This window comes from Trachinotus anak, unplaced genomic scaffold, assembly GCF_046630095.1.
Source record: "Trachinotus anak isolate AG129_WGS33_773 ecotype Australia unplaced genomic scaffold, CSIRO_AGI_Tana_v1 ptg000007l, whole genome shotgun sequence".
Lineage (NCBI taxonomy): Eukaryota > Metazoa > Chordata > Actinopteri > Carangiformes > Carangidae > Trachinotus > Trachinotus anak.
The window spans coordinates 490,294-502,500 of NW_027273858.1; the positions used below are offsets into that span (position 1 = coordinate 490,294).

At 42.9% G+C, this 12,207-nt stretch overlaps 1 protein-coding gene across 1 annotated transcript in view; it reads right to left on the reverse strand.

The window, feature by feature from the left end:
* Positions 1-12,207, reverse strand: part of LOC139622494 (spectrin beta chain, non-erythrocytic 1) — a 101,829-nt gene that overhangs the window by 68,416 nt on the left and 21,206 nt on the right. Inside the window, exon 2 of the mRNA XM_071479820.1 lies at positions 2,087-2,369. Within this exon, the coding sequence (XP_071335921.1) occupies positions 2,087-2,234 (148 nt within the window). The 5' untranslated portion in view covers positions 2,235-2,369. The remainder of the gene's footprint in view (positions 1-2,086; positions 2,370-12,207) is intronic.

Here is a 12,207-nt window from a genome sequence, read left to right on the forward strand (position 1 = left end):
AACTAATGACTCTTTTCATTGTCAATTAATCTTCCAAACATTTTCTGGATTATGGATCAAATTTAATCCAGATAATGTTTTAAAAATGTTTCTCAGAAACAACATGGCACAAATTTTTCCATCAAGACGACGTTTAAAAGACTAAAACCATCAAATATAAAAAATTACTGATAATTATTTGATTACTTGCTGATTATTTTTCCAATGAATGCAGCTCTAAATAATAATAATAATCTTATTTCACATAACTGTAATTCTAAGTGAAGTCTTTTATATTTTTATTTAGTATCGTAACACAACTGAAATACCTGCTCTGCCTCCTTACCTTTAAAATAACACACACACACACACACACACACACACACACACACACACACACACACACACACACAGCAGTCTTGCATATTTAACACTGGTGTGAATTATTTAGTGAAGTGGGACACGAGTGGAGCAGTCGGCCATCAGGGTAAAAACAGCAGGCGGAGAGCGAGAGATAGAGTTACTGTGACACACACACACACACACACACACACACACACACACACACACACACACACACTTCTCATTAATGTATGTCTGCACTAATTCAAGATCATCATTAATTTTCTACCTTGTTGAAATGAGAATTTTATTAATGATTTAAACATATTTTCATTCTTTTTAAAATCATAAAAAGAAAAAACTCATTTATAAAAATGAATCAATTACTGCAAAAAACTAGTTTGTGACTGTGGGTGAACATGATGCTGAAAATTTAGGTCAAACTAAAATTAAAAAAAACGGTGATTATTAATTAAAATTATTAAATTGACATTTATTAATTTCATTTTTAAATATCAAAATATTTTATTATTTGTTTCTCGTGATCTAAAGACATCAAGCAACTTGTCATGGGACTCTGTTCTTATTTTACACAATAAATGACTGAAGAAACATTTGATAGACTGAAGATAAATACACTTACATTGCATTTGCTTATTTTACACAAACCAATAATTTTAAGACTTTTAAAAAACATTTTTGTGACGTCTTAAAAACCTTCAGGTATATTTCTCACTGCATTTTTACCACCTGACCTGAGGAGGGAGCTGCTGTCTCAGAACTGGCTCCTGATTGGCTCAGCCAGGGACTGTGTCATCATCAGGACACCATGTTTACTGTTGACTATCAATTAACTGATTGACTAACGAGGTCAACAGCAGAATGAGAAACTGAGAGATGTTTAACTCCGCCTCCTTCCTGTCAGTCTGTCGCTCTGAAGCTCGTTAATGAGCCTCGTTAGCGCTCGTTAGCTCCTGATTATTAGCAGGTGTGAAGGCAGAGGGAGGTACAGAGGGAGTCAGGACCCTGAACTCATCATTCTGACCGCAGAAATCTTAAAAAAATACGTTTACACTCACGAATGACACGAAAATCAAATGCACAGTTTTCACCGTCACTGAGTCACAGCTGATTCTGCAGAGGTTTTCATTTGGGCGCTTGTTTAGTTCCAGGCTGCATTGTTCTCTGTGCTGACACAAACTCTGCAACCCCACAGCTTACGAAACCATTCAGACTCCCACTGAGTAAACACACACACACACACACACACACACACACAGACACACAGACACACACACAGGACGAAGCCAAATAAGAGACAGCAGTTCTCTGTCACAGCCCACATCTGTATAAAAAGCTCCTGTTATTCAAACCAACTAATCCAGACTCACATGATGTTAACCAGATAATGTGATCCTGTTCATCTTCATCCAGCTGATTGGTTCGTATACTCAAGCTAAAAGAAACACTTCTGCTACTGATGCTTTGCATGCTGGGAGGGTTCCCAACACACCTAACCAATGTATCTGCAGTCACATGATCATCACTCAGCCAATCATATAAACGCTGATCTACTGCCTTTAATTAGCTCAGGATAACGTGATCCAGGTTCAACTAATCAAACCTGCTGTCCAAGAATTAATGGGATTATTTTAGCCTGAATTAGTTCTGAAGATTGAACAGAGGGTGAAAGAGCAGGACTGAAAGTACATCATCATCCATCATCCATCATCATCCATCATCATCCATCCATCCGTCATCTTACCTGCGAGGGCTTTGATACGCGAGCGCTCGAACAGGCGAGCTGAACTGTTCTCGTTGTCCCAGTCGTCGGCGTCCCAGCGGTTGTTGACGCCCTCGCTGTACTGCTGCTGGATCTCCATGTGGTCGTACTCCGCCGCTACCGACGTCATCTTGACCTCGACGCGACTCCACCCCCGCCGCCGCCTCCGAGTGCTTCCACCTGCTGCCTGCTGCTGTTAGCGACGGGACCCTCGGGCCTCACACACGCTCAGACCGGCTCTGACTGGCAGAGGCTCGTCCACAACCTGCAGAGACCACAACGGAGACAAGAGAGGCCGAGTCAGAGGACGACACTGAGACTGAGGAGCAGAGCTCATTCAGAGACGTGGTTTTATTCTTTTACATTTAAGTAATAAAAAAAATAATTAACCCAAGTCATAGGATGATTTAATACATAACATTTAATTTAATAAATTATCATTTTCATTATATTCAGATTTGCACTAATGCACTAACATCAGTGTCACAATGTGTCTTTAAGTCTTCTCTATAAAACACCATTATAATGATTGATTCAAAACGTCCAATTTATCCACCTGTGTTTTTTCTGTTAATTGGTTCATTTTCTCTGTAACGTGTCAGTAAACACATCTGTCACATTGTCTTTGAACCAGGGAGAGTCTGGATTTTCATTTTCATTCACTTGGACTCGACTGAGACGATGAGTCAGTTATTACACCAGCTGCTGATAAATAGTTTCAGCTCTACAACAGTGTGTGTTGTGTGTTGTGTATTGTGTGTTGTGTGTATAAAGAGGTTCAGCTGCTTTGACAGTTGTGTTACAATCACATCTGGTCGATACAACACTGAAAACTACAATAAAAACAGAGCTGATCGTTTGATTTCATGTTGTTAATGTTTTTCTTTAAATACACTGAGGCTGCAGCAGCAGATGTCATGTGACTGTGACTCTGCTCTGTCATTGGCTGCAGACTGTTACAGACTCTTCCTGATCTGCAACATCATCATCTCTAACCTGAGAGAACGGTGCCCCCCCCTGGTCACAGCACGTTACTGCAAGAGCTGGGAAACCATTACGAAACACACACACACAGAGTTGGTATTCGTTTTCAGACTGCACCTCATGATAAATATTATTGATTATCTTCTATTTTCTATTTATGGGTTAATTATTGAGTCTGTAACATGTCAGAAACTAATGAAAATATGAATAAAAAGGTTTCAGAGCCCAGGACAAAGCCTTCAGACCTGTTTTGTCCAACAACAGATATTTAAATTCTGACACAAGTCAAACTGGATTATTTTCCCGATGATTAATCAATAAACTGTTGCAGCTCTAATCAGTTTACACATTTTATCAGATGCCTCAGATCTTTCATTATGATCCTATCATGTTTAATTATGAATTAATTCATATTCTACACTCGTTGAATGTGGAAAATGAGAATCTGATGGAATTAGAGTCACCACATTAATGTTGCAGTAAGAGGTGAAGCATGACCTGGTGGTGTTTGCTTCTCCTCCTGCAGGTGGAGGTTAAAGAGTTTGTAAAGGTTTTCTGACACAGTGGTGACATCAGACACCAGGGGCTGATGGGTACTGAGCAGTAGGAAGAAACAAAGGTGAGGAGAAGCTGACAGGAGGGAAAAAAACAGACGTTTTACTTCTTATCATCATTCACCTGTCAGGGGCCCCAAGGAAGAAAGTGCTGGTGGGGCCCCTGCTGTCACATGTTTCCCTGCAGCAGTTTAAAAGAGCTGCTGCTGCTGATGAAACGTGTGGTGCACTGAAAGTGCTTTAAACTGCAGATGGTGCGTTTGCTGTCACCGAAGGAGTCGGAACAAACTGAGCAGGTAAACAGAGAACAAGGAGTCAGCAGAGCGAGTCAGCACAACCTGTCTGGATCCTGCAGTCAGCAAACTGCACCCACGCACGCACGCACGCACGCACGCACGCACGCACGCACGCACGCACGCACGCACGCACGCACGGCTGCAGCGGTCAGATGTCAGACGTTTTTTCTGCTGTCTTGAACGTGTCGCGGTGTGTTGAACAACACTGAACAACAACACAAACTGTTTCCTGCTGGAAATGTTTCCTACAGTTATTCTCCTTATTTTCCTTATATATAAGAATCAATAGATCAATTAATACTGAAAGTTATTTGTCAACAGTGACAGGAAATGAATCAGCAACTGTTCTGATAATCGATTAATCCGGAGCTGAAACAACTGATGAATGGATTAGTCAGATGACTTGACAGAATGACTTGTGTGTGTGTTCGATTGAGAAAGTAATCTGCAGATTAATTGATCATGGGAATAATCTAATTGTTTAAGTCTTGTTTCAAACAAAAATGTATTAAAATATTTTCTGGTTCCAGCTTCTCAGGTGTGAAGATTTGTTGATTGGACGAATCAAGACATTTGATGACATCACCACCTCGTTCTCATTGTTTTCTGTTACTTTACATAAAAAAAATAATCAGCTGATTCATTGTCTGTGAAAATTATCATTAGTTGCAGAATTATTCTCAAACAACGTAAAGTTCAGATCTGCTCCCTGATTGGCTGCTGCTGTTGCACAACAAACTCGCCTCTCTCTGGCTCCGCCCACTGGTGTTTAACCCAACCAATGAGATTTTTCCACCTCTGGAGACTCTGCAGAGCAAAAACTGTTTCTCTGATGCAGAGTAACACACTGATATTGTGTGAGAGAGTGTGTGTATCTGTGTGTGTGTGTGAGTGAGTGTGTGTGTGTGTGTGTGTGTGTGTGTGTGTATCTGTGTGAGTGAGTGTGTGTATCTGTGTGTGTGTGTGTGTGTGTGTGAGTGAGTGTGTGTATCTGTGTGAGTGAGTGTGAGTGTGTGTGTGTGTGTGTGTGTGTGTGTGAGTGTGTGTATCTGTGTGAGTGAGTGTGTGTGTGTGTGTGTGTGTGTGTGTGTGTGTGTGTGTGTGTATCTGTGTGTGTGTGTCTGCTGCCACCCACTTGCAGCTCAACAACCAGTCAGGCTGAAGCTGCTTGTGTTGCTACGCTAAAAATACGCCACTACTGGGACCCTGACAGTGTGTATATGTGTGTGTGTGTGTTTGTGTGTGTTGCCAGAGTGAAGCTAACACAATGTGCACTCACGCAGAAGCAATAAAGCACATGGACACACAGACACACAGAGTTTAGAAAGTGTGTCAGGGCAGCGAGATGAGCGAGGAGGGTGAGAGATATTCAATACCAACAGGACTGGAACAGAGAGAGAGAGAGAGAGAGAGAGAGAGAGAGAGAGAGAGAGAGAGAGAGAGAGAGAGAGAGAGAGAGAGAGAGAATGTGATCTGTTCTTTCTCTGACACTTTCCTGTTTAATAATATTGTTTCTAAGACGAATGAATGAATTATTATTTCAGTTTGAAAACTGCAGAGGAACTGAAAACACTTCTGACTGTATTTTAGTTGCTCATTTCCACGTCCAACATGAGAGGTCACCTGATCAAACTCAGTGCAGCGGCCCCTCTCTTTTAGCTCTGTGTTTGGTCTCCACCAGCTCGTGAGAAAAGGGAGGGAAGAGACAGGTGAGTACAGGCGAAGGCTGCGAGGTCTGGCCACTCGTCAACACAGCGGCTGTGACACAGCTCCTGATCTGAACAACAAATCATCCAGAGAACAATAAATCTGAACACACAGACTCAAACTCATATTTTTAGATTCAGTGTGATCTACACTCTCATTACAAATTAACGTCCACAAACCTGCCCAGAAAACTTCTCCTTATAACTGCAGAACTTGCCTGGAAATTGTCACGTTTTAAGGTTTTCTTCAGTGTCAGTGATCCAGTGACAGATATCGGTACGTGCATGGATTCACTGCAAAGAGGAGCAGCTGGCAGCTAATTCTGCCACATTTAATGGAGACAGTTTGACATATAATTATATAAATGTTGTCCCAAAGCAGAACTTAGAGCATTAACCTGTGAAAAAATGTGGATGTGTAAACAAGGAGGATGTTTTTTACTTCTGCCTGTAGGGGGCGCCACTGTGTCACAATCCTGATATAAACACTGCACTGAAAATACTGACTGATCAAGCTCTTCACAAATGGTTGTTCATTCATTTTCTGTTGATGGTTTGATTGTTGCAGCAGAGTTAAAGTCTGCAGACGCCCACAGAGAGACTGCAGCAGCTTGAGGAAACTATGACGTACTCTGCAGACAGGACGAAGGGCGAGAGAGCATAGAGAGAGAAGGGACAAGAGGAGAGAGAGAACGGGACAAATGTCTGGTGGTACAGCCAGATGTAGCAAGACTCTGCAGGAGGGATATTTATAGAAGGAGAGAGAGAGAATGGAGAGATAAGAAGAGAGGCAGTAATGACACTGGGTGAAAACAGGAAGGACAGAAATAGAGAGAGAGAGAGAGAGAGAGAGAGAAAGAGAGAGAGAGATAGAGAGAGAGATATGACAACCTTTAATTTAGAAAAACCACAGTAAATGAATCTGAAACTATTTTGAAAATTGATCCATCACTTCAGTCAGTGCATATGAATAAGCCCCACTGGATTCTGGGAATTTAATTTTTTTTTTTTTAACTATTTCCATCATTTCATTGATAATTAATAAAGAAAAAAATCGTTAGTTTCAGCCATAACGAGATCTCGTATTGACGAGATATCCCGATTTCTCTTCCCAGCACCAATCTCAAAAACACTGGCTCCTACGTTTCCCATAATGCAGCTGAACAGCACAGACGCCCACGTCTGACTTTGCCAACAGAAACCAGCCCTCATGTTCTTTCTGAGCATCTTTTCAGCATCAGATGGATCTTTTCTCTCTTCTGTCTCTCGCCCACGTCCTCCTCCCACCTCCTCCCACCTCCCAGCATCCTCCACTGCAATCAGCTCTTATTAAAGCTCTCTCCACTCTCACTCTCTCTCTGATGAATGCTCTCAAGTGCAATATCTCTTTATCTCCCTGTCTCTCTCAATCTCTCAGATACAAGCTGCAAATATTAGTCACTTAATTGATAGATAATTGGCTATTTTGATGACTGATTAAGTCATTTCTCAAGCAAAAATGTAAAAATTGCCATTTTCAGACAAGATAATGTGCGAACTGTAACCAACAGACTGGAGCTGCTGAAGACAAAACTCCCAAAACTCTCACTGACAGATGTGTAATTAAATTTTCACCTGTGGTGAAACATGTTGCATCACTTCTCTCTCTGAGTTTACAACACCAACATTACTGAGTCAGAACCACTGGTCTCCATGGTTACCGCTGTCCCAGCACACATTGTGCCGGAGCCCACTCATCAAGCTCCCGACAGAGGCACAAAAACTCTCGGCTGGAGCTGAGAAGCAAAGAAAAACTTTACTGACAGCGAAGCCAAACTACAGAGACAGTTTACTCTAAAGACGCTGCAGCAGGAAACCGAACAATGAAAATCTGCAACATCTCAACACTGTCTCGGTTCCCTTTAGAACGTGGAACACCGTCCAGAAAATTACAGCTTTTAAATGTACTGAGCTGTGTTCCTGCATTCATACTGCAACTACGCTCCATTTCAGAGAAAAGAAACAGAACCTGTAAACTGCAGGAGGTGGAGTCTCAGAGCTGAAGTTATTCATTGAAAACTAAAACTGAAACAAAGATGAAAACCAGACGCTACAAACTGTGACGGAGAGAAAAGAGAAAAACAGCTGCTTCTTTGTGCTCAGATAAAACTCATGTCTCTGTTTCACAGCAGATGGAGGGAGTGGAGGTCTCACTGTGACTTCAGACTGAAGCATAAAGTACGAACAACACAATCCTTTCAAAGTAAGAGTTCTGAAGTCTAAAGTTACCTGATGCATAGAAGTAAAAATATCTGAGTAATGACGTATCAAGAAGTTTAGGTTTGTATCTCTTGATTCTGGTTTTGTTACTGTTCACAGATCGGTTGAAGAAGCAAAGAGGAAAAGAAAGAATGAATTAAATAAAGAGAAAGATTAGGATGGACACAATAAAACAGGAAAGAAAAAGGAAATAAGAAAAGATGATAGATGAGAATAGTTAGGTGTTGTTGCTAGGCGACATCTAGTGGTCGTAGTAATGACGACAGGAGCAAAGGGAAAAGTGCGGTGACGTAGTTTATAGAGCGACAGAGTCCACGTCAGGAGGAGGTTGGGGTGGATGGATGAATATGACACAGGAGAGCGGTGTTCGATTCCCATGTGACAGTAGTAGTTTATGTTGTTTCTATTATCCATGACCGTTCACTGTTGTTATTGTAACCATGACAACCATAATTGTTCCAGACTCTGTTCAACGCAGAGATGAGATCAGTCTCTGCTGCAGAGATGCTGTTGATGAACAGATGGAAAAACAGACGGAGCTCAGCCTGCATGTGTTCAAATCTCTGTATTTTTAGCCGTCTTCACAATTTTGCAATTCAAGTATCAATTGTTCACCATGGCAACCGAAACCCAGCAGAGTCCTGAGCTGCGTTCGGACTCCCACGCAGGGTTAGAGCCGTCTGCACGTCAACGCCACCGCTCTGCAGCCGCGGCCCTCGCCCCGAACTCTCCATTAACAACAGCAGCCACTTCACCGCAGCATTACACACACCTGCACACACACACACACACACACACACACATCCATTACACACCCACACACTCCAAACACTGCGGCTTCACATGTGACCTCGCAGCACTGAGGAAAAAAAAAACTCAGCTTCTCTGAAATGTCACATTTTCAGGAGCAAAGAAAAAACTGAATCTGAAAACTGATCTTCACTCAAAATCACAGGTTTAACATGAGGACAGATGTTCCTGAGTCAGACCAGCTGATGCACATCTGGTATCACACCTGGTCATAACTCTATAATATTCTGCTTCATTGTTCAGCTCTAGTTTTAGAACAGTTTCCTGATCTCTGAGCTCTGTCCCTCAGTGACCTGCCAGTGTCAGTGCACAGAACACCTGCAGTTTTCTACCTGGTTTCATTTCCCCTCAGCTGAGGGCGGCGGTTAAGAGTATCGCACAGCATCTCTTAAAAGGTTTCCTTAAGGAAACGAGATTTTACAGCAGTGAAACCATGCAGCATTATGTCTCCTGGGATGTGTTCACTATTTTCATTTATCACCATCAACTCAGTCATGTTGAATTCAGACCTTTAGTTTCTTACTTTGGTTTTTATGCAGCTGTTCAACTGACTTTAAGTGATTCCTTAAGTATAAGACTAAGATTAGGAAAAAACCTTAAATACTCTCAACCTACAGAACCAACTTCAGACACACAACTCTGTCCAAGGTCACCTCAGCCTGGAACGTGTGTGAACAACACACACACACACACACACACACACACACACACACACACACACACACACACACACACACACACACACACACACACACACACACACACACACACACACAGGTGTATATTTAGGGCATGTGAGTGTGTGTTTGACGATGTCATCCATCACGCTCTCCTCTCAGCAGCGTTATGTAGGCCACACTGAGCCATGTAGGCCAGCAGCAGCTATCTGACCCGACACCATCCAACTCAAACAGCATCACACACACAGCTCAGAACGCCACCGCCACCGCCGGCAAAGTCTCAGCACAGGTCTGAGGAGAGGAGGAAGATGAAGTCAGAGACAGAACAGATCCGGGATCTGTGGCTGCCGTGTCTCGGTGTCGCAGTGCAGATGTTCGTCAGAATCACTTCATAAAAACTCTTCTGCTCGTTAATCAGCTTCGTTCACCTGCAGCATCAACAGGAAGCTCAGTCCCAGCCTCACACCTGACTGCGTCTGCACCAGGGCTGTGATTGGTCGTGTCCATCCTCAGAAATTAACTCACAGTCATTATCACAGTAATTAAAGCCCCGAGCTTTGGGGGCAGTTAATCAGGAAGTGAAGTGATGTCAGCAGCAACAATGGAGGGAAGTTGGGGAGAGAAAGACGTCACAGATCTCCACATTAACGACACGAGAGCTGAGCAGTTACTCTGTCGATCAATTAGTAAACTGACAGAAAATAATCAGCGTTTTAATCATTTCTTTGAAGCAGAAACCAACTTTACTGGTTCAAGCTTCTCAAATGTGGAGATTTTAAGCTTTTCTCTGTCACACAACAGGAAACTGAAGGTTTTTGGTTTAAACTGTTGGTCAGACAAAAAGAGACATCTGAAAATAATCATCTGATTAATCAATGATGGAAATGATCTTTTAGGACACAGCAGGACACAGAGACCTTGCTGCAGGTTGTTCAGGTCGGGGGACTGGTCTCTTCCACCTGGTTCACACTGGCTCAGTGAGGCCGGTTAACGATCAGGGTCAGAGCGATGAAAACCAGGTTCAGACTCAGGTTTAGAGGCTGAACCGTGACATCATGACCTGTTCAGCCTCTCACCTCCAGCCTGAACACGAGCCAGACTCTGGCTGCAGCTGCACAGCTTCTCTTCCTGCTCTGACAGCCTCCATGACACTGACAGAGCTCAGGCAGATGTGTTATTATCTCCCTGCGTCAGCGTTGTTATGACAGAGCGACACATGAACAGCGTCCGTGGGCGAATCACAAAGGGACAAAAGATCCCGGCTCTTCCTGTGTAATTACAACATGAGACAACGGCAGCAGATTTAGATTTTACACACTTCAGCCGACACATCTTTACTTCCTGTTTGACTCACACACACACACACACACACACACACACACACACACACACACACACACACACACTCTCTCTCTCTCTCTCTGCAGAGAAAACTGAATGTTCCTGAACGTTCTGCCTCTCTTGGTTCTTCTTTAGTAACCAAACGTGAGAACAGTTCTCTGACTGGTAGAATGTCTCCAGGACAGTCAGCATCTCTGCTCCCTTTAATTAGGTTTTCTGAGAAGGTTAACTGCTAATGCGTTTACTGGTTGCCATGGTTACACTAATCAATGAGCCAGTGGACCAAAAACTCACAACTGCACACGTGCAGAGCGCCACACTGACTCAACCTGACACCGACTTCAGAGTTAAGAGAGAATATTCAGCAGTGCACTGGTCTCTGTGTGGAAACAACAATCTGAACACACCAGAACCAAACTGTCCATCGCTTTCAGAATTCATCATTTAGTCTATAAAACATTAGAAAACAGTGAAAAATGTTGTCAAAGATTTAACAGATCCACTGGTTTTAGGAACGAGATGAAGCGAAGCAGCGAATCCTCACATCTGAGAAGCTGGAAGCATCAATAAGCCTAAAAATAACAGTGTGATCATCTCCTGAATCATGTCGTACTCAGTCATTAACGCAAATCACTTCTGCCTTTTATTTTGTATTGAGCTGCCGTTGTCAAGGTAACTCCAACCCTGTAGCACTTTCAGGTTAAAGCTCCACAGTCTAAAGGTAGATGTCCATGTGTTTGTGATTATAAAGCAGGTCTAGGTTCTATATTAATACTGTGAAAGTATCAAAGCCTCAGTCCACAGAGAAATGCACACAGCCTGTATTCAGACACTGAGCCTTAAAACCAGCCGTCAGGACTTCTGCAACTTTGTGATGTCACAACAACCCTCAGCTACAGCCCTAAGCCCCGCCCACCTGGACCCACCATCCAACCTTGCAGGATTTGGTTTCTCTGAGTGTTTACCTGAAATCTGCTGTATTTTTATTGCATCATTCAGAAAACAGTCAGCCAATCAGAAGAGAGGCTCAGATCCTCTCTTCTGACTATGGGAACTTTAAAAGTCTCCCCGGTCACAGGGAGGATTATGCCATTTTGAGTCGCTGAAAGGCTTTTAATGTGAAATATTTGGCTCAATCAGCAGCAGCGTGGGGAGAGTGAGGATGGTATTAATCAGCTCACTGATCAAAAGAAAATTAATCAGCAATTACTTTCATAATTGATTAATTGTTACATTTTTTGTTGTTCCATCAGGTTCAGCTCAGCAGGTGATTGATCTAGTGACACAGTGATCAGCTGATCTAAGCACTCTGACTGCAGCAGGTGCAGCCCCCCCCCCTCCTCTTCCTCTCTCTGCAGGTGACACTGTGCAGAGGCGCGGTGGTGACTAAGCTCTGGCAGTCTGCTCTGTCCTTCCATCAGAGGACAAACACTGATGCAGAGCCTGGAAACACAATCCACAGCTGCCTCATCA